Source organism: Lepus europaeus, unplaced genomic scaffold, assembly GCF_033115175.1.
Source record: "Lepus europaeus isolate LE1 unplaced genomic scaffold, mLepTim1.pri SCAFFOLD_364, whole genome shotgun sequence".
In the NCBI taxonomy this organism is placed as follows: Eukaryota; Metazoa; Chordata; class Mammalia; order Lagomorpha; family Leporidae; genus Lepus; species Lepus europaeus.
Genome location: NW_026909237.1, coordinates 72454 through 93995, shown reverse-complemented (window position 1 = coordinate 93995; position 21542 = coordinate 72454). Strand labels below are relative to the sequence as shown.

At 47.7% G+C, this 21542-nt stretch overlaps 1 protein-coding gene across 4 annotated transcripts in view; it reads right to left on the bottom strand.

Moving 5' to 3' along the window:
• Positions 1 to 2422: 2422 nt before the first annotated feature.
• Positions 2423 to 21542, bottom strand: part of LOC133754980 (neuroblastoma breakpoint family member 6-like) — a 54445-nt gene continuing 35325 nt past the window's right edge. For 3 of the 4 annotated variants that reach the window (XM_062185306.1, XM_062185307.1, XM_062185308.1), the window contains 13 exons: positions 19735 to 19941; positions 17961 to 18060; positions 16085 to 16299; positions 15007 to 15055; positions 13949 to 14172; positions 12848 to 12902; positions 12410 to 12595; positions 10991 to 11048; positions 9813 to 9868; positions 8208 to 8262; positions 7957 to 8012; positions 5179 to 5513; positions 2423 to 4209 (listed from right to left, as the gene is read on the bottom strand). In XM_062185306.1, the coding sequence (XP_062041290.1) occupies positions 11036 to 11048; positions 12410 to 12595; positions 12848 to 12902; positions 13949 to 14172; positions 15007 to 15055; positions 16085 to 16299; positions 17961 to 18060; positions 19735 to 19909 (1017 nt within the window). In that variant the 5' untranslated portion in view covers positions 19910 to 19941 and the 3' untranslated portion in view covers positions 2423 to 4209; positions 5179 to 5513; positions 7957 to 8012; ... (1 more) ...; positions 9813 to 9868; positions 10991 to 11035. The remainder of the gene's footprint in view (positions 4210 to 5178; positions 5514 to 7956; positions 8013 to 8207; positions 8263 to 9812; positions 9869 to 10990; positions 11049 to 12409; positions 12596 to 12847; positions 12903 to 13948; positions 14173 to 15006; positions 15056 to 16084; positions 16300 to 17960; positions 18061 to 19734; positions 19942 to 21542) is intronic. The other variant, XM_062185309.1, reaches the window with a different exon arrangement.

Here is a 21542-nt window from a genome sequence, read left to right as displayed (position 1 = left end):
TCACTCCTCCTCTGATCCAGCTCTCTGCTATGGCCTGGGGAAGCAGTGGAAGTTGGTCCAAGTGCTTGGGCCCCTGCACTCATGTGGGAGACACAGAAAGAACTGCTGGCTCATGGCTTCAGATTGGCCCAGCTCCGGACATCGTGGCCAACTGGGAAGTGAACCAGTGAATGGAAGTCCTTCTCACTGTCTCTGCCTCTCTCTGTCAGTAATTCTACCTCTCTAATAAATAAAATCTTTAAAAATTTTATTCAAAAGATAAGCTTATTTTTGTGTAAAATTTGAAATGCATGCACAAAGCATGCCTGAAAAAAATTCATGAAAAATGTGACAAAAACTGTATTGGATCAGCATTTTTGTGCCCAAATAAATGTATCCTTTCATGTCATATTCCATGAACTTTTTCAAGTGTCCTAAAGGTATGTCCCAGTGTCCTCAGGTCTGTCCTTCTTCTACTGGGCACTTTTTGAGTTGCTGGCTGTGAACCAGAACTGCATCATGAGAAAACCCAGGGTCCCTCCCCCATGACACCCAGCACTGCAGGCTTGAAGAGAGGGCCATGAAGGGGGGTGGGCTGACTCCCAGGTCCTGGGAGAGAGGCAGTGGGTGATGGAGAGAAGGGTGGTGTAGAATGGCAATTAGCTCACTTCAGTCCGAGGGCCTTCAGCCCTCACCTATAGCCAGGTGTGGCTGAAACCGTGAGGAGCTGCTATAGCTTGGGAAAAGCAGTCTACTTCATATATAAATAAATAAATAAAGATAGATAGATAGATAGATACAAGGGTAAAAATCGGCACACCCAATATGAGATGTAATGTATTATAACACTGAAATTAAAAAATCCAAGTGATAGAGAAAAAAATTCAATGGTATGGGCTAACACGATATTTGGAATAACATTCCACGTTGGGGTGAGGATGCTTTTGAACTACAGAATGCCAGGATCCACAGTCTTCACGAAGAATTCTATTAGAAATCTAGTATTAAGGCCGGCGCCATGGCTTAAGAGGCTAATCCTCCGCCTTGCGGCGCCGGCACACCGGGTTCTTGTCCTGGTTGGGGCACCGGATTCCATCCTGGTTGCCCCTCTTCCAGGCCAGCTCTCTGCTATGGCCCAGGAAGACAGTGGAGGATGGCCCAAGTCCTTGGGCCCTAAACCCACATGGGAGACCAGGAGAAGCACCTGGCTCCTGGCTTCAGATCGGTACGATGGACTGGCTACAGTGGCCATTGGAGGGTGAACCAACGGCAAAGGAAGACCTTTCTCTCTGTCTCTCTCTCTCTCTCTCTCACTATCCACTCTGCCTGTCAAAAAAAAGAAAAAAGAAAGAAAGAAATCTGGTATTAAAGTTGCATGTAATAATTGACACAGGCATGAATGGTTAATGCATGGTAAAATTGTTAAAGGAAGGCCATTTTCAAACAGGATATTTATACATCCTCCAAGCAGCACTCTCCAAAGTTGTTTATTTCAATTCTGAAATTTTATTATCCAAAGTGGATGATTTTTACAGAACAAAAGTAAAAGCAGGTATCAAAAGCAGCAAAGAGTTTGTAGAATTTCTGCAGAGAGTTTCACTGAAGTCAGGGATGGTGAAAGTGGTATCCAAGGTAAAACCTAGATGACTGCTGCTTTGTCTCTTGGCATAAATTACCAGGCGGTTTGTTCCGGAGGTACTGAATAACTTGTTGTCACCACAGGTCAGTTGTTGAGAACCAATTCAAACAAAGCAAAACATTGTTTTATATTTCTTTTGTTGCATTGTGGCAATTTACTGAAGTAGCATTTATTTTGTTCTTCTTAGTAATTTCTCTTTGTTTTGAAATTTTTCATTTCTTTTTAGCATTTTCTTATTTAAAAAAGATAACTAATTGAAATGGCATTGTACGTTGTTTCCTTAGTATTGCTTTTTTTTATTTTAGGTTTTAAATTTTTGTAAAGTTGTTAAATTTTAATTATTTGGCATTTTCTCCATTAAATAAGACAGTGAATAGAAATGACATTTTACACTTGTTCTGGATAATTGTTTTTCTCTTTTGTCATTTGTAAAGTATAATCATTTTTAAATTTAAAACGTTTTAGCATTTTTGTACTTACAGAAACACTGAACTGAAATGGAATTTTACTTCTTTTTGCAGATTTTAAATTTTAAAAAAATAATTGATATATTTTGTAACATTTTCCTATCTAAAAAATTACTAAAATAAAGTGGCAATTTAATTTTCCTATTAGTATTTTCCTATTTTTTATTGTTTTTAAAGTTTTTAAAGTTTTTTAATTTTAATTTTTTTCAGTATTTTCCTTTCAAAAACAATTAAATGACATTTTTTCTAATTTTTGTTTTTTAAATTTTTTAGTAGTTTTTAAATTTTTAATTTTTTAAATCTTTTTCCTATTTAAAAAACAGTGTAGTACCAGTTTTCTATTTTTACTTTAAATTTTTTGGTTTTTTTTTTTTTTAATTTTTAATTGTTTTTGGAGTTTTTCTTTTTAAAAACACTTAACTAAAACAGGGAATACATATTTGGATCTGAATCAAAACTTTTGAGATTCCAGTTACACTCCAGGACACTGGAGACACTTATGGGCCTGGACAGCGATGTCTTCATGAGAAGTTGTAGATTTTAGGGTGCCCAAGATGTGCTGACACGATGTCTAAGGCAGCTGTTACACTGAGAGGAGGCCACACTCAGGTGGAAACACAATTCCCTCCCTAGGATCCCAATTTTCATGAAAGGAAAACAATTGTCTTGATCACAGGCATGACAGACAGTGGAAGTAAGAATGGTAGCTGTGAGAAACAGGTCCACCACAGGGCAGCGGTGCCATTGGCTCGGTTTGTTCTTTGCCCAGGAGCACCTACTAAGCAGCGGGTGTCCAGAATCTGCGAGGACTTGGTTTTCCATGACAGGGGGCAGGCATATGGCCCCTCAAGTCCTGCAGCTGCCTCAGGCCCGGCAGGAACACGGCCTTGCTGTTTGCTGGGGCTCTGGATGCCTTGGCCCACGTCCTGCATCAGGAGCCCCCAGTTCTCCTGCAACACTACTGGAGTTGGTAGGAACAGCGGCTGAGGTCCTGCCGGCATCTGGGCTGCCTGACTCTGGGTGTGGAGAGAGGAGTGCTCAGAGAGGTGTCCGGTTCCTTGACGCAGGCTCAGCCCACCTCGCCCACCTGGGCCCCTCCCGGCCACACTGCTGCATTCATCACCATGAACTTGCTGTTATCACGCCCATCCACGGCCACCTCCTGGGTTGATGACCAGACCTCCGCCAGGGCCGCTGCTCACTCCCTTTTTGCTCAGGCTCTGAGGGGTCACCCTCTCCACAGTTGTTAGGAATACAGAGGAAGGAGCACATCTTTAGGATGTACAGATCAACAGACAGCTTTCACCACTGACCGATGCCAGGGCCAGGGGACCTGATGGGCACACAAGAGGTTCTCTGCCTCCTGCGGGGATGTGGGAGGGAGCACACAGCACTCCCTGCATCGGGTGCTTGGCCAAAGAGTGAGGCTGAGTGCAAAATTGAGGAAAGCATCAGAGATCTTCAGGATGCAGACCCCGAGCCAGACACCTGGCCTGCCACCTTCACACAGTCAGCGTTCCCATCATGGAAGACAGCAGAAGGGGGAGATGGTTGGGGTTCAAAAGGAGGAAAGAGACCCTGCCTGTCCTTTTGAGCCCCAAAGTCTCCTCCTGCTGCTGTCCTCTATGCGGAACGCTGGCTGTGTGAAGGAGAGGGCCAGCTGTCTGGGCCAGGGTCCACGTCCTGCAGAGTCCGATCCTCTCCTCTGCTCACACGCAGCCTTGTGCGCAGGGCGCTGTGTCTCTGACACTGCCCACACCGAGCTCGCCCCATCCAAAGGCAGTGTGTGCCCAGGGTCCTATGCTGTTTGCTTCCAGCTCCTCCTGACCCCAGATCTCTACAGGAGGCAGTTGGAGAGGAGCCAGGTGGTGTTCTCTCGGGAGCAGCTGTGGAGTCAGGCCTGGGTCTCCTTAGGTGTTTGCTCGGATTGGAGGTGGAAGACGGTGCCAGCTCTCAGGGAAGCAGCCTGGTGGATACAAATAGCCGAGGGCAGTTCATGGGGTTGAAATTGCGTTCTTGGTGTTCTGGTTGCTGTTGAAGCGGAGCTCCTGTGTTAGATGTTTTGAGGAGGTGGGGATGTTACAATCAGCAATACTGTTCTATACTTCCAACTGTACTTGGGATCTGAAAGAGGGAGAGAAGAAAAATCAAAGGAGAGCTGGGTCAGGTCCAGGTGAGAGCTGAGCCTGCATCTGGGCCACAGTGGGGCAGAGGCCAGGGGCAAACTCAATTCCAGTGGGGAGACTGGCTGAAGGGGCAGCCCTGGGCTGCTGAGAGAGAAGTGGCAGCCAAATGAGCAGAATCCTGCCCTGAACTCCAGCCCAGCTCTGCAGGGCTGGGGAACCAGGGCCCTTGACCTTTCCTAACCAGGAGTGAGTGATGTCACCCCACTTCCTCCTGCTTTCTGTTGCCTTAGCAAACGGATACGTTTTCTGCAGTAAGCAAAGGGAGCCTGGAGTGTAACCACAGCACAACTCATGTCAATAGAACAGACACCAGGTTTCTCTGAAGATGATTCCACATCCAGATCCACCTAGGACCGTTCTGCAGTGTGCCCAGTAGCTAGACTCACAAAACTCTGAAGGGAAACTGAATTTTTTAAAAAGGCACCTTTTTAGTCATCCTAGAGTTTCCACATTCTTTTATCACTTTTTTCTAAGAAGTTTTCTTTTTTTAAGAATATCATGTTTGTGTACATGTCAGAGGGAAGGACAAACATGGGAGAATGAGACCTAAGAATCTGCATTGGAAATTGGCCTAGGAATAAAATCAGATAAAATGTGATTGTTCAATGTATATTTCTCAACCCAATAGAGGACTTGCAATCAAGTTAGTGGATGGTGAACAGCATGTTTTAGGGAGAAAGTTCAACGTGAAACATTTTCACTTGATCGTGAGGGGAGGTATCCTATTTTGTGGGTCAGGTTTCTACAGGACAAGGATTTCTTCCTGTATCTTCTATTTTAAATTATTGATCCAAACAGAGAGGTTACAGTTCTACCCTATCTGAACAAACAGAAATGAGCTACAATCTGGTGGCCAGTGTAAGAAGGAATAAGTACATCGAAGACACACACACACACACAGGATTACCTCTGGATCCTAGGCAGGGAGGCCCAGGAATCTGAATGCCAGTGCCCACATGTTGGTCTGTGGTTTGCCCTTTATCTCCAGGCCAGGGAATTGGCATGCGATTTTCCTTTCCGTGGGCTGTGGTTTGGCCTTCATCTCCAGGCCAGGGAACCTGCAGGCCAGTTCCCATTTCCTGGGCTTCCATTTTCCTTTGATAACATCTCCTTTTGGGGAACTCGGGACATCGCTGGGGCTGATGCTATGATTCTCACAGGTGCTGGTGATGAGATCTTTGTGAGGACCTCCCTCCAGCTGGGAATGGGTCTTCCTCTCAGGAGCAGCAACTAAACTCAGTTCTGAAATAGAACCACAGCCGTCAGGATTGGTATTCATGCTCTCTCTCTGGCAGTCAGGCCTGCAGCAGAGGGACAACAAGTAAGGAAAGGGGCCCTGGACAGTCATGTCCGAAGTGGGAGATGAAATCTGCACAGACACCAAAATGTTTTCATTCGGGTTCATTTTATACATATTCACTGAATATTTATCACTAGGCAAAAGTAATAAACATGGCTCAGATGATCAGAATATTCAACAAAGTTGGACTAATAAAACACACAGCTCTTAAGCTTTTAAGGCACAGAAACCACACTGGCTATCTGTGGAAGGTTTGGGGAGGATGGCGCAGGATCATCAAACCTGGAGGGCATTGTAATGAGAGACAAGGACAGGGGACCACTGGCAGCTGGAATGGACAAATCTAGCACAAGAACACATGCATTTCATGCATGCACATGCTTCGCTGAACAGACACCAAGCACATCTATTCATAGGATATACGCCTTCAGTGCATGTCATATAGATAATACATATTATGTGACCATCACTTTTCTGGTCAGTTGAAGTGGGAACCTAGTGACAGGCACCTGAAGAATGGAGAGGCAAGCTAAGGTGAAACACAAAAGTCAGGAAGAAAGCCCAGGTGGGAGGTAAGGCATTGCTTTGGCCTAGCACACACATCTCCCTCCTGAGACAGTGTCTGTGCACTTGCCACCCTCCTCAACTGCCAAGCCCTGGCACTGGGTGTTTCTGAGCCAAAGCCACACAACCACGGGTCTGTGGCAAAGACAAGTTCAAGGCCTCACTGGGACCCTGAGTGCAAAAGGCCCAAGATGAGAGACCAGGAACTTTCAGACCATGGGGCACTCCTGAGCTAGAGCTCTATCTGGAGCACCTCAATGAGGTGCTGACCCTGCTCAGGGATGAAGCACCAACGTCTTCCTAGTGGGAGATGCTGTGTAGGGCCTTTAGAAGTTCTTGTTTGCAGACCAGAACTTTTCTACTGATATTTGAAATTCTCTCAACACAATTTGTTACAGAAGAAAAGTTTTAAGTATGAATACCAATACCAGCCACATCGCTGGCATGTCTGCTGAAAACAAGTGGACTGAGCCTACAGACAAGGACCAGGCAAAGGAGTGGTCTATGATTGCAATGCACACAAGGTGGGGCGACCTGGGACAGTGACCTTGTTGAGCCTCAGGATCCTCTCCCCAAGGTGGGGACAGAATCTCCACCAGCAGAGGTCCAGTGAGGCTTGCATGGATCAGGACAGCACAGGGTCTAGCACAGCACAGATGCCCGTGAGAGTGGCCTGCATAGCTGGGTGTGAATCGCTGTGACCTGGGATGACTCTGCACATCTCTGTACCTCTGTACAGAGGAAAAGTGCATGGTCTCAGCAAGAAAAGGTGCCTGCTGATCTACAGCATTGGGGGGACAACTGTCATTGCCAATTCTACTGCAGAACATTGAGAAACAGGGAAGGGCATCAGGATTTCTTGATTTTCCTACAGAATGATGAGTGAAGGTGCCTCAAACCCTAAAGATTCCTCCTGAGAGAAAGTGTAAAACCTCATCGAAGTTCAGATTCAAGGAAATTGGACTTTTTCTCTGCCCCCCACCATGAAGCCATACTCCAGGGCTCCTACTCAACAAGAGGCACTCTGCCCGTGATGATGTGAGGGACCCCTCAGCCTCACTCAGATACTGAATAGATTCCCGTCCTGGTGCAAGGTTATGGAGGCTTTGCATGAGAAAAAAATGCCGAGTTTAGACACTGGATTAAAACTACAGACCACATATGAGCACAAATCAGTGCTGTTAAGCAGAAGATGAAAACCACACCATGGACACAGGGTGTGGGACCGGACTGCTGTGCTTAGCACCAAGCTTTTTCAGAGAAAACAGTGTGCCGACCAAGGATACCTAGTTCAGATAACTAAGGAAACTTTGCACAGACTGCCAAAGCTTTAAGCCTGAGAAGTTTGGAGGATGCTGTTTACAATTGCAACTGTTGTCAAAATTAAGAACATCACAGTGACTTGTTAAAGAAGCCTCTCCAAGAGAGATGGTGGTGGCTCCACATTTGCCATCATGCCTTCCCATCCCCTCCTTCCCTGTCTTGAAGTCAAAAGCTGCACCTTGAAAGTGGGCCTGGTGGCAGCCAAGGGTTTCCCCCGTTGGATGACTATGAACAAACTCCATCCAAGAGCCACATCCAGACTGAGATAAGTCCCCAGGGCCTGAGTGCACAGTGGTCTGTCTCACCCAACACAGGTGCAGCAACCCAAGAATACAGAGGCCACCTGGGAGACCAGTGCAGTGTTCCCGTTCACAATGGAGCACTCACTGTCTACAACAAGAGCAGAGCAGACATGCTGTTTCTCCAGTGAGGACCAGGTGCTCCTAGAATGGGACCAGTCAGAAGCTTCCAAAAGTAGTGCAGGAGTCAAACACGTACCGGGAGAGTCTTGTGAGACATCTTGATCTTCAATCTCTGGAATCTCCCTGATGAGACTGGAGGGAGGGAAAGGTGGGTAAGAAACAGAAAGGGAACAGAAAGCCCCTTTCCAAGCTGTTCCTAAGAGGAGGCCTTCCAGAAATGGCTGAGCTGAGCAATGGGCCACCTAAACCTTGGTCTCTATCTGGGGAAGACTGGCTACTAATTCCCTAGTAGTCCATGCTACACTGTCTGCTCTGCCTCTGAGTTACCTGGAAGTGTATGTGCCATCTTGCTCTTGCATCGTCACTTCATTATATTGATTTTCTGCAAACAAATTCAGAGAGATTGACCAGGTTAAGCAGGTTTTGGGTCAGATGTGGGTATCCAATGGCCACTACTACCAAGGGGACAGATTGCTCTCAAGAGAGAACAGGAGACTGAGGGAAATCCTCCAGGAGGACTGAGTCGACATCAGGAGATGGGCTTGGTGAGACAACCTGGGCAAGGCATCAAATCTCCCTGGTCACAGTTGGATCACCATCTCAATAACCTCTGCCCAGAACCCTTAGAAACAGCCTGCAATGGTCCTCAGGGATTCTGAGCTCACAGCCCAAGATCATCCTAGGAGGCAAACTGCAGTTGTCAGGCTGCTCTCATGAAAGGACCCAGGCTGCTGACTGTGGAGAGGAGGTAGAACACTGGGAGAGAGCTATGCATGGAGTCTGCATGCCCTGGAATTGAAACCTCTTTGATGCCACACAGAATCTTGGCTATTCTAAGAGTGGCTCAGGAATAATCTCCCTCTTGTCTATGGGAACAATACAAGCAACTCAAGAGCATGTATTTCTGGATGAACTCTTCCCTGGTCAATTCATCTTCAAATGGAAACACCATTGAGAACATGAAGGACAGAGATGCCTATATGGATGCTGTGGCCTGGACAAGCATGGAAGTCAAAGGGCAGAGCTGAGGTTTCAGATTGAATAAAAAGTAAGCAAGTGGCAACAGTTATTGTCCAAGCTTCTAACCAAGAGGAAGCAAACAGCACCTGGGCACATGCTGCTGAGCTTGCTGTGAAATGGTCACTACTCTGTTCCATAACAAATAAACAATAATGAATTCTAACTCCTGCTTACAGCTCAATTCAGGATTTTGAGTCTACAACCACAAGTCTGTAGGTCTGGCATGTAGCAATGACTTCACTCATCCTCACTGGGGATACGAGTACAAGGACAGAGCAGTCACCAGGGACAGAGATGAAGGTTGACCTACTCTCAAAAGTGATCATTCTGTGCATAAACTGCCAACCAAACTGCTCGGGCTTTATGAGCATCAGCAGCTCCTGTATTCTTGCAGTCAGACATCCCAGGCACAACTGGAGCCTAGAAATGTTCATCCAGGGAACTCTGTTCTGCGAAACAGCAACCATCTTTGACAGAAATGGAGATGGGCATGCCTCACTGGGACCCTGAGTGCAAAAAGCCTGAGGTGAGAGACCAGGAACTTTCAGGCCATGGGGCACTCCTGAGCTGGAGTTCTATCTGAGAACCTCAATGAGGTGCTGACCCTGCTCAGGGACGAAGCACACCAACGTCTTCCTAGTGGGAGATGTAGTGCAGGGCCTTTAGAAGTTCTTGTTTGCAGACCAGAACTTTCCTACTGATATTTGAAATTCTCTCAACACAATTTGTTACAGAAGAAAAGTTTTAAGTATGAATACCCGTACCACCCACATCACTGGCATGTCTGGGGAAACAAGTGGACTGAGTCTACAGACAAGGGGCAGGCAAAGGATTGGTCTATGACTGCAATGCACACAAGGTGGGGTGACCAGTCAGAAGCTTCCGGAAGAAGTGCAGGAGTCAAACACGTACCGTGAGAGTCTTGTGAGACATCTTGATCTTCAATCTCTGGAATCTCCCTGATGTGACTGGAGGGAGGGAAAGGTGGGTGAGAAACAGAAAGGGGACAGAAAGCCCCTTTCCAAGCTGTTCCTAAGAGGAGGCCTTCCAGAAGTAGCTGAGCTGAGCAATGGGCCACCCACAACTTTGTCCATTTCTGGGGAGGACTGGCTACTAACAGTGCAGACAGGATGCAATGTCTTCCATTTGAGGAGGCTCCTTGCTGAACCACCTGGGGTAGACAAACTGAACGTTAACACAAGGCAGCCTTTATGTGAGGAAAAATGAAGTGCTCATATGAAGCACATGGCAAACAGTAGGCAGGTAAAACAGAAACCCCACTGCCTGCACTGAGAACAGTAGGTGTGTGTAGATATATAATATTTACACATGAATCAACTACAGCCAAATATTCAATGTTATTAAATCTATGTGTGCTTGTAGACTTCTTTATGCTTATTTGTACTGCTTGACCTCAATGTAAACGGGCAAACAGAACTCTCACCTTCTTGGAGAAAGAGTATTAAGTTTGAGGTGATAGGTGAGTAGCAGAGCTATTGAAAGGGTATGGAGACAGAAGCAGAGAGAAACGGAGGATTTCCTCTGTGATGAGGTCACTAGGAAGTCAGGCTGGAGAAATGACTCTCAGTTGGTCCACTAGTACCCATGAGTATTTGGAAAATGAAAACTGGCTTCAACAGATTTATGTAAATTACATGCAGACAATGTATTCACCTTGAGGGATACTGGAGACTATCACGGCTTTAGCCATCAGTCTTATTCTCCGTGCTGAGGCACTACTTTCTGACAGGTGGTTTCACGTGATTAATGGGGTGCAGAGAAGCTCATGAGAAGAGGAGACCTGTGAGCAGCACCCTGCCCTTCACTGCACGTGAGAGAGGCAATGATGGCAAGGAATCCCTGGAGAGGCTCCCTCATGGGGTCAGCCTGCTGCAGGTCACTACATGGAAAAGGTAGGGAGAAGTGGAAACCCAGACTAATAGCCTAACAATGGCAGAGAGCAGTGCTGATGGGTACCGAAGGGTTGGCACAATGGATGGGAGATGCGCAGTGGCACTGCTCTTCTTCTCTGGACCTGGAGTCTGCCCGTGTCAGCACTAAGCTCGCTGCCCAGGGTTCCTAAGACTCACCTGGAGTGTGACAGGGCTTGTGTTTCCACTTCCACGTCATCATTGTCATTTTCCTTTTCTGCAAATGAATTCAAATAGGCACAGTCATCCAGGATGATCCCCTCAAGGCCTGTACAATGCGCTGTCCTGCGCTAACACAGCACACCAGTATCCTCAGTGTCACTGCCGACCTCTCAGATAGGAGTTGTCGAGAGGGTTGAGGTCATTTCTGAGGGAACTAGCTTGTTCATTTTTCTTGACACATGAGCTAAACCTCCCTATTCCTCCAGTCATCACACCAATAACCGCTGACCTGATTCCCTACACAAATGAAACATAAATTTTCCCATGCGTGGGTGCTGCGGCATAGCAGGTAAAGCTGCTGCCTTCCACCCTAGGATCCAATGACAATGCCGGTTCAAGTCCTGGCTGTTCTACTTCTGATCCACATCCCTCTAATGCACCTGGGAAGGCAGTACAAGATGGTCCAGTACTTGGGCCCTGCACCCACAAAGAGACTTGGATGAAACTCCTAGTTCCTCCCTGGGCCTGGTCCAGCCGATGCCATTGTGGCCATGTAGGGAGCAGACCAGAGTATACAAGAGCTGAATCTCTCTCTCCCCCTGTTTCTCTCTCTAATTCTGCCTTTCATAATATAAAATCAACTCTAAAGTAATATTCTCTGGAGATGCGTGGTTCCTAGTGTGATTCCTTCCCATGAGAGGAAGTGCAGTGCCCATGGTTCTCAATCAAGCTATCTTGGTAGTTTGTGGTTTACCATATTCTGTACATTGAGGATAAGATAAAAGGTGGAACAGGTGAATTTTCAGTTCTGGGGATCAGAGTGAATGTGTGCAGCACAAGAGAAAACTGGGCTACTCATGGAATCTCTAAGCACAGGTCTCAGACTTGCAGCCTGGGGACACACTACTAAGGGAATGGCAGAACATTCTGTACGTGTGGTAGGTGAAATGATGCCAACTTTGAAGGGACAGAGAACGTGGCTGGGCTCAATGAAACAGGGGGAGTAACTTGACTGCAAGGGAGACAAGCGTGCTGCTGGCTCTGACAGGAAACAATGTCACATGCCAGGGACGGGGAATGACTCGTGTGATCAACACTGCAGGGGGCAGAGGGGTCTGCTTCATTATGAACGGATGGCAGAGACAAGCATGAGATGTGCTGCTTAGGTTGGTGTGCATCTGTCACATTCTGCTGGCAATAACTGAGCACTGGAATCTGAGTGACAAAGCCACACGAGGAATGGGAAGACAGCAAAGCCGGATGGGCCAACCACACCTGTGCAACAGACTGGTTGAAAAAGAACACATGATGAGAATGTCTCAGACCCTCCCACATCCAGGAGCCCTCTCAGGCAGGTGGGAGTGATGAGTGCAAGGGTAGTGCAGGCTCCTTGGCCAGCAGAGGGGGTTGTGTCACCTCACAGTGGGGGACTCATGGTCTGCATCTGGAACAGAGAGCACGTCCTGATGCTCCAGGGAGCACCAGCTGCTCCACGTGGAATGGTCAGGCTCAGAAACGACCGGAAAAATCGAGGGAGTGAGGTAGCACTCGTCCAGCGCGTCGTCTGGGTCTTCCCGCTCTTGCTGCTCTGGGAGCTCCCTGCTGAGATGGGAGGGCAGAGACACTGAAGACACACACACAGGTACAGAAGTGACTTTGTCATCAGACTACAGGTTAAAATATGGGAGGGACTTTCAAAGGGGGATACAGAGGGAAACAATACAAAAGGGAACGTTATGAACAGAGCCATTTCATCATTGGCTGAATCTTCCAAATGGCTCTAGTCACCAGTTTCTCCAGCATTTCAATTCCCTAGTAGTCCATGCTACAGTGTCTACTCGGCCTCTGAGTTACCTGGAGGTGTATGTGATATCTTGCATTTGTACCTCCACTTCGTCATATTGATTTTCTGCAAACAAATTCAGAGAGATTGACCAGGTTAAGCAGGTTTTGGGTCAGATGCGGGTATCCAATGGCCACTACTACCAAGGGGACAGAAACAGCCTGCCATGGTCCTCAGGGATTCTGAGCTCACAGCCCAAGATCATCCTAGGAGGCAAACTGCAGTTGTCAGGCTGCTCTCATGGAAGGACCCAGGCTGCTGACTGTGGAGAGGAGGTAGAACACTGGGAGAGAGCTATGCATGGAGTCTGCATGCCCTGGAATTGAAACCTCTTTGATGCCACACAGAATCTTGGCTATTCTAAGAGTGGCTCATGAATAATCTCCCTCTTGTCTATGGGAACAATACAAGCAATTCAAGAGCTCTCTCCCCAGGCCCTTTAGGATTTAGTGATCTAAAATCTTTGAGTGTTGCTATAGTACTGACTCATCCTATCAGACTGATCATGCTGAATTAGGGGAGAGGAGTTTCTATAGAAGGCTGAATGAACTCCATAACACCTCACATAAATAAATCTATGTAGTTATAGAGAAACATTGAACTTTGATTTTGTAGGGACGTTCCTGGATGAGCTATGTTTTTTGAACTGTACAGGAAGTACGGTATAAAGGACTTTATGCCCTGGTTTTGAGATGATTGCATAGCTAAGATAAGCTGTCTTAAAGGAGATAGAGACTAGGGATGGCAGTAATGAAACTAGGATCACAACTTGGCCCACACATGAGAAGTGTCACCAAAAGCCTGCATGGGGCTAGAACTCCAGGGATGCAGCAGTAGAGCAGAATGATATCACTGCAGGTGACAGCAGGCATTATTTCTAAGTTAGAGTGTCTGAAAGGCACTTCCTACACAGGGCCTCTGTGTGTTCCCATAGGCTAGGGTGCAGTGAGACAGACAGCATCTGAGGGGAGGGAAGCTCCTTGACTCTCCTGATGTCTATGTTCAGTGCCACAACCTGGACCCTGATTGAAACCAACTTGTGTCTGCAGGGCCGGTGCTCAAAAGCAGCCCTCAACCTGAGAGCCATTGTGTACAAAGAATGGAGAGGCTACCTGGGAGAACGGTGACAGGTTCTTCTTTCTGGTGCGCACAGGCGTGTTCCCCGTCTACACCTAGCACACTGTGGGTGTCCTCAGCATCACGAGTCCATTGCTCAGTGCTCTCAGTCAGGCCAGTCAGGCAGGAGCCACTCGGCAGGTGGTCAACAGCACCAGTGGTAGATGTTTCCTGCTGTGAACTTTGTGCGGTTTCCATTTCATCCACTTCCAAGAGCTCCCTGAGAAGCCAGGTGGGATAAGGATGACAGAGATTAAAGCAAGAAGGAAGAGACACCAGGGAGTTGGCTGGTTTGGATGGGGTGCATAAGCGATCGGTCATAGACAGCAGAGAGGCAGTTCCCTCCACTCTGGACACCGTGTGGCTGCCTAGGGGGAGAGGGCCTGGGAAGAGTTCAGGCTCTGCTCATCACACTCAATACACAGCAGCTAATGTGGAAGCAGCCTCCACTGTCGCTGCATGGTGCAGTCACAGCACAAGCACACGTTGACAGCCATGCGGGCTGACACCCTGTGCTCAGGTTGGGTTGTTGCAGTGTCCTGCAGCCATGTGATCAAGGTCCTAGGGGCTTGGCAGATTCTGGAGATGTGCTACCTTCTGGGCCTTCTCTTAACCAAGTCACAGGACAGCAAACATGGCTTTGTAGAGGTGCTTTTCTGCAGTTGAACGTGGCTGGAGTCTTCCTAACTGCTCCCTTTGCACATGGCCTCTCTGCTAGTTTTCTCTGATGAGAACCTCAGCTAACTCTGTAGAAAGCAGGTGCGCATCTTCCTCTGCTTTTCCAGAAAGCAGAGAACAGGGGTTCCCTGTGTGTGCAGGCAACACCTAAGGCTGTGAGTTCATGATGGATCCTATCAGCAACTAGGACCAGGACAGCAGACAACCACTTTAACAGGGGGATTTCCTAGTTGGCAAGGAAGGACTCAACACAATCTGCAGTTGTGTTTATGCGTGTGTCTCAACTCCATGACTGTCTCGGCCCCGTTTCTGTTCTTTAGCAGACCCTGGGCCTCCTTCATCTGTTTGTTGCCAGCTCTTAATCATTCACTATTACCTGTCAGCAACAAGTCCTTGTGCTGGTGTTTCATCCTCTTCAATATTTTCTGTAAACAAATTCAGAAATGTCCAATCAGGTATTACCACCCCCACCCCCACTACAGTCGAGGTGGCCTCTGTGTGCATATGAATATCTACATATGGGCCAATAGTAGACAAAAACTTCAAATGTTCTGTGTTTAAAGAAACACCTTGCCATTCTCTTGTGGTCCATCAGGCTTTGTGTCTCTGCACTTGGAGATCAGAATCATGGCAGATTCTGCCTGAAACTAGGCCAACATCCTTTGCTCCCATACCACTGGAAGCTTCTCAAGCTTCCCTGGGACTTCTGCCTGTTATCCCTCATCCTGCCACTAGTGGGAGTCCAAGGCATGGGTTCAATGTTCCCACGGGTCTCACAGAGAACCTCCACCTGTCATGAAGAAGCAAAGAACCCGACTTCCATCCCTCCCTCACAGGCCCTCCAAGTTTTCTCTGCTGTATCATTAGAGGAAATTCTCTCTGTGCCACGAGTTCCCTTCTCAACAGCTTTCCTCACAGAAGTTCTACTAACTCTAGTGCCTGGGCTGGCACTCCCAGGGAGAGGAGGGCCTTTGTCCTATTGGGAAACAGGCAAGCAACAGCTTCCACCTTTGATGGTTACATCTGCTCCACACCAGATTTTTTGGTTCATTTAGTGAATGAAGAGAGAGAAATCCCAGATGGAGAAAGCAATCCCCTGTCTACAGCTTGAGAACCACACTGAGCACAGAGCTGGAGGCTTCCATTCTCACTTAGCTCAGTGACTGTGTTCAGCCTAAGAGTGGCCTCACTTCACAAGGTCTTTCTGGTCTTGCTATGGGAATGGACCCAGCCTCTTGCCCCAAAGGACAACCACAATCAGGAAGGGAGGAGACCTTTGGGACACTGCAAGCTTGAAAGACTTATCTGCCCCATCTGTTTTCCCAAGCAGTGTTGACCTTCTCATGGCACACGTGTTCAGTACCCAGAAATGCTGAGGCAAATGCCCATGGCAGAGAGATGAATGCATCTGAGCCCTTGAGGCTTTCTCAAATGACAGCCTGGGCCCAGCTTACCTGCTCCAAGCAGGTCCTCAAGGCATGCTGACAGCCGGACAGCTTCGGTGAGTAGTCGTCGGAAGTCCTGCCCCTTGCAGGTCTCAGGGTCATGCAGGGTGCGCACGTCCTTCAGGTATTGCTGCAGGATGTGGGCTAGATTTCTCCCCCTTTGGACCTTGGGACGCAACTGGGAAAGTTCTTGGTCCTGATCTTCAAGGATGCCACGGCAATGCCTATGGTGCAAGAGTGGAGAACGTTCTAGATGGGAAGGGATGAGTGTTAAGTTCTCTGTGTTTCAACAGTTCAAGGATTCTTCCTTCCTCGTCTTCATAAAGGTGCTAATTCAGTTCCTCCTTCCAGCCACAGGCATTTCCATGTAGGAAGACACACAGTGTACAGTGCAGGGACTGGGAATCATGGTGCACACAGGGGTTACATGGCAAGAAACAAGAATGAAGGTCTGGCAGGGCCAAGCTAAGCATCAGTCTTCTATATCAGGAGGTGATCGGGTAAATGAGGATTGATTGCAAGACGACCAAACAGAGGAGCCCAGCATCCCCTCCTCCTCCCCCAGAAGACCCAATGCAGCTCCATCTCAAGGTGAGTGCCTACAGAAAAGCACCTGCACACTAAGGGAACCATGAGAACACAGGAGGAACAGAGAACAGGCGTAGCACCACCTACAGAGGACCAAAGCTAACTGGTGACTGGATTCCCAGAAACACAGCCACGGGGACTTCCTGTTGCAGAAGAGAGAGTAAACAGGAGGGCCCCATGGGAGCCCATCCCCCTGGACACCTTACTTACAGACTCTCCGCACTGGCAGCTCTGAATTCAGATTCCTCTGCTCCCTCCTTGTTCCATAATGTCCGAGACACGGGGCTTTGCTGTAACTCTCTGCCCTTGTTTGGCACAGGCTGGCTCAGTTTTGATTTGGGCTGCCCACTAGTGAAACACATCCCCACCTGCCTGCCCTCCAGAGAGCAGCTCAGCAGACCTGGGCTGCTTTGGCAGGGGCTCTCCATGTGTAGCTTCTTGGTCAACATGGACTCCATGATGTCTTTTTTTTTATTATCTATTCATACCATTTTATTTGGGACATACGGTAATTGAGGAGGGAAAAATGTATTTTCATTTTAATTTCTCCTGAAGGGAGAATGTTTTCAAAGTACCTATTCACTTTTACTTTCATTGTAAAATTAATTTTTACCATTTATTTTTTAAAAAGTATCCATTCATTTATTTTAAGGAATATACATTTCATCAGACAACTTTAGGAATAGAGTTCTTCTCCCCAGACCCAGGGTACCACCCACACTGCCAGCCCAGCTCCTCTTCCCTCTCCACTTCTCAATCTCACTCTCCATTAAGATGCATTTTCAATGAACTTTGTACACAGAAGACCAACTCTATATTAAGTAATTGACTTCAACAATTCCCAACACACCCACACAAGAATAAAAACTGTTTGAGAATTGTTTCACTGTAACTCTCTTACTACAACTCATTGAGGACAGAGGTCCTGCATGGGGAGTCAGTGCACAGTGACTCCTGCTGTTCATTTAACAATTAGCACTCCTCTGTATGTTGTCAGGAACCACACAAGGCTCATGCCATGAGCTGACTAGGCTATGGGAGCATTTTGAAAGCTCTGTCCATATGTAGACAAGACCATCAGCAAAGTGGAAGTTCTCTCCTCCCTTAGAGAAAAGTACATCCTCCTTTGATGGCCACTTCTTTCTCTGGGGTCCCACAGTGATCCTACATGGAGAACATTGTTTGCCACAGTGCCTTGGCTTCCCATGCCTGAGATGCCTCAGTTCTCCCTTCTGAACTGCCCCACTGGAGACACCCACACACCTCCCACCTGCCTGCCCCACACAGAGACCCTTACCTGAGCAGCTCTGGGACCGTGGGCTTCTCTGCCAGCGGCTCCTCAAAGTGGAGCTTCTTGGTCAGTATGGACTCAATGATGTTTTTAAACTTCTCACAATCTGGGGAAAGACAGACACGCAGAACTCAGGGACGTGCTTTTGTAGTCAGTGCCTGCTGAAGTCCAAAAGAACTCCAGGGCCAGGCTCCAGATTGGGGGTTTCACGTCTGTATTTCATCACCTCACTACCTAGCTTTTGATAGTCCCTATTTTTAAAAGATTTATTTTTTTATTTGAAAGGCAGATTTACAGAGAGACATAGGCAGAGAGAGAGAAAGAGAGAGAGTCCATCAGCTGGTTCACTCCCCAAATGGCTGCAAGGTTGGAGCTGTGCCAATCTGAAGCCAGGAGCCAAGAGCTGTTTCTAGGTCTCTCATGTGGATGCAGGGGCCTAAGCACGTGGGTCATCTTCTACTGATTTTTAGGCCATAGCACATAGCTGAATTGGTAGTGGACCAGCTGGAATTGAACTAGTACCCATATGGGATGCCAGCACTGCAGGCAGCAGCTTTACCTGCTAACCCACAGTGCTGGCCCCGCTATTTCCCAATAAAGTGAGAAAAAACGACTTCAAAGATACAGAAGGTGACTTGACAAGGTGATTCCACTGGTGTTTACAGAATCAGAATTCCCAGCCCCTGAGCTCAGACTGAATCATGAGCCACTGGACTCAGCAAGCCTTGCAGCATCTCAGGACAAACATGAACCTGGGGCACAAAGTCGTCACCTTCTGTATGTTTGGGAGCTTGATAAGAGTGTAGGACTCTTCCCTTGAATTGGGAAAGATTTCAAGTGTTTGTTATTTCAGACTTAAAGGGCCATCTTTCATGGAACTGTGTAGAATACAATGCTTAACAAAGTAAGGCCCTGAGGCAATATGGGCTGATAAAAAGTATACTTCCTACTAAATTAGAAACAGTACAATAAGGGCCTCATGGATTCTGTTGATCCTGAGCAAGGAGCCATCCTTGGAGTTGTATAGGAAAGAAGGAGCTCATTTTGTTGGGACAATCTACAGAGGCAGGAATTATGATAGCACCTACGAATGGGAAGAAATCCAAGTTACAGAGAAGGTGGGCAATGGGGGGGCACCCAGGCGAGTGGCCATGACTCCCCACCCTACACCCTGGGCTTGCTCCCACTCCCAGGTCTCAGGCACGGTCTTCCTCTTCTGGAAGAAGAACTTGTGCTCCAGGAGCAGGACTTTTTGCTCCCAGTGGGGAGGCTGTGTCCGAGGCTGTTCCCGTGGATACCAGAGTTCCAGTGCACAGGAGACTCTCTGTCTCTCTGGAAGCTCATCCTGCTCACTCTGAACACACGTCCACTTCTGGACCTAGGACAGCGCTTTGCCAGTGGGAACTCAACAGAAGCTTGAATTGAGTGAAATGCGTTAGTCCCAGAAATGAGGCCCACAGTGAGGGTATAAGGCTGCAGGAGCTGACACAGACAGGATGATCATAAACATGTGCTCAATATGGTGGAGCCTGACCCTGAGGACAACAGGCAGCTCTATGCCTCATCAGGAATCCATGACAGATTCAGCACTCCTGTCACCCTACACCTCACTGCTAGCTAGGAAAACTTGTGAAGCCCTGTGTGTCAGCTCGGGAGTGTGGTCAGGAGGAAATTAAGTTTGACAAAAAGCAGACAAAAATCATGTAGTGAGGCCATTTAATTCCTCAGGAGAAGATACAGGACAATCATCACTGTGGTGAAATGACCCGAGAGAACTTACTGTATTTTTTCAGCTCCTTGGCCAGGGCAAAGTTTGTAGCCTCAGCTATGAGAAACTTCTCCTTGAGCTCCCAGTAGTCCTGTTGGCTCTCTGCCAGCTGGGATCGCAACTGCTGGCATTCGAGGTCGTTCAGTTCTGCCACGGGATCTGATGCAGGGCTGTGGGATCCTGCCATGCTGATGGTGTGTCACAGCAGGACAACAGGGACTGGGGAGAGGAAACCCAAACACAGGCGAGGGTCAAACAAATGACATCCAAGAGTTTCAGGTAGGCTTGAGGGGGGACAATAGCTGTCAAGCTTCACTTACTGATGTGAAACACCTGATCCACAGCCCGACAACACTGGGAAGTTCTTCTCTGGACAAACAAGGATAAAACTGCCAAGGCCTAGATTGAAGGCACTGCCTGTAGCTCAGTCTCTGCTAGGACTGGCTGTTGTGTGGCAGCTAACGGTCTGCCGTTGCCATCACAGAATTAGAAGGTGGAGAGCGTCATGGAATCTTTGGAACTCTGCCTTCCAGGGGCCCAAGCTAGGTAGAGGCACAAGACCCCTACTGGTGGGGACAACCTACCCATCTGCCAGTCTCAAAGTTATAGATCCTGCGCTGACACCACAGACCGTGTCCCCCAATCACTTAAGCATGTGTCGCTCGTAGAGTCATGTATGTGTCTGAAAATACCAAGGCAGAAAATGTGTCCCAACAAGCCTTCCTTTCTCAGGGCTGTTAGGAAGTCACCCACCTGCTGTTTAAAGAGATCTCAAGGCTTTTCTACCTGTTTGAAATGCTGAATTTTAAGCTTCCATGAGAAATGGGTCAGTTTATTTCCTTAGAAAGGAATTTTGAGAGCTCTTTTAGTTCTCTGGGTAGAATTGTTATATCAGGTATGCAATTTCAAAATGTTTTCTCCCTATGTTGGCCTGTCTATTCATTTTCTTATCAATGACTTTGAACAGGAAATTTGAACATATTAGGACATTTATGAAATTATTCTTGTATTACATATAATTTGGGTATCTTACCTAAAAGATGTAATTTAATTCAAGTTGAAAAGATTTTGTACTATTTTTTCTTCTAAGAGGTTGAAATTGACACAAGCTGTTGGGCACCAAAAAATATGTTGTGCCCAGATCGTTAGATCCCTGCAGAGACCCCCAGAGAGTCGATCACACCGAACTGCAAAAGCAAGGTTTATGCAGGAGTACAAGCCATGACAGGGACCCCATCCAACCAACCGGCACAGCGGAGGAAGGAGTGAGGCCCCGGTCTTTCTTTGGGAGAGATTTGAAAGGAAAAAAGGGCTCCATCAGCAGGAAAAACACAGTTACATACAGCATGGAAGCTTTGGGTACAGGGAGTTACTTCGTTTAGCAATCTCTCCTGTGCTGTCCTTGGTTTACCGAGCTCGCTGTCCCTGCTGAGTTGTGATATCTCCAGAATGCCTGAATGCCTGCTTTTACAAGGACCCGGGTCTGCTATGGGAAATGGAGGCTGCTTTTTTATTGTTTTAAAATGGAGTCACTTTGGTTCTTCAAAGCATTTGGCACAGCAGTTACGATGCCACCTGGGGTGCCCACACCTGGATCAGAGTGCCTGGGACCAAGTCCTTGCTGTGATCCCCCCTCCAGCTTCCTGGCAGTGCACACACTGTGAGGCAGCAGTGACGGCTCCAGTACTTGTGTCACTGCAGTCTAGGTGGGAGATCCGGATGGACCCAGTCCTAGTTTCAGCCTGGCCAGGCCCAGGTTAGCTCAGGCCTCCTAGGGTCACACCAGTCAACAGGAGATCTCTTTTCTCTGTCTCTTTGCC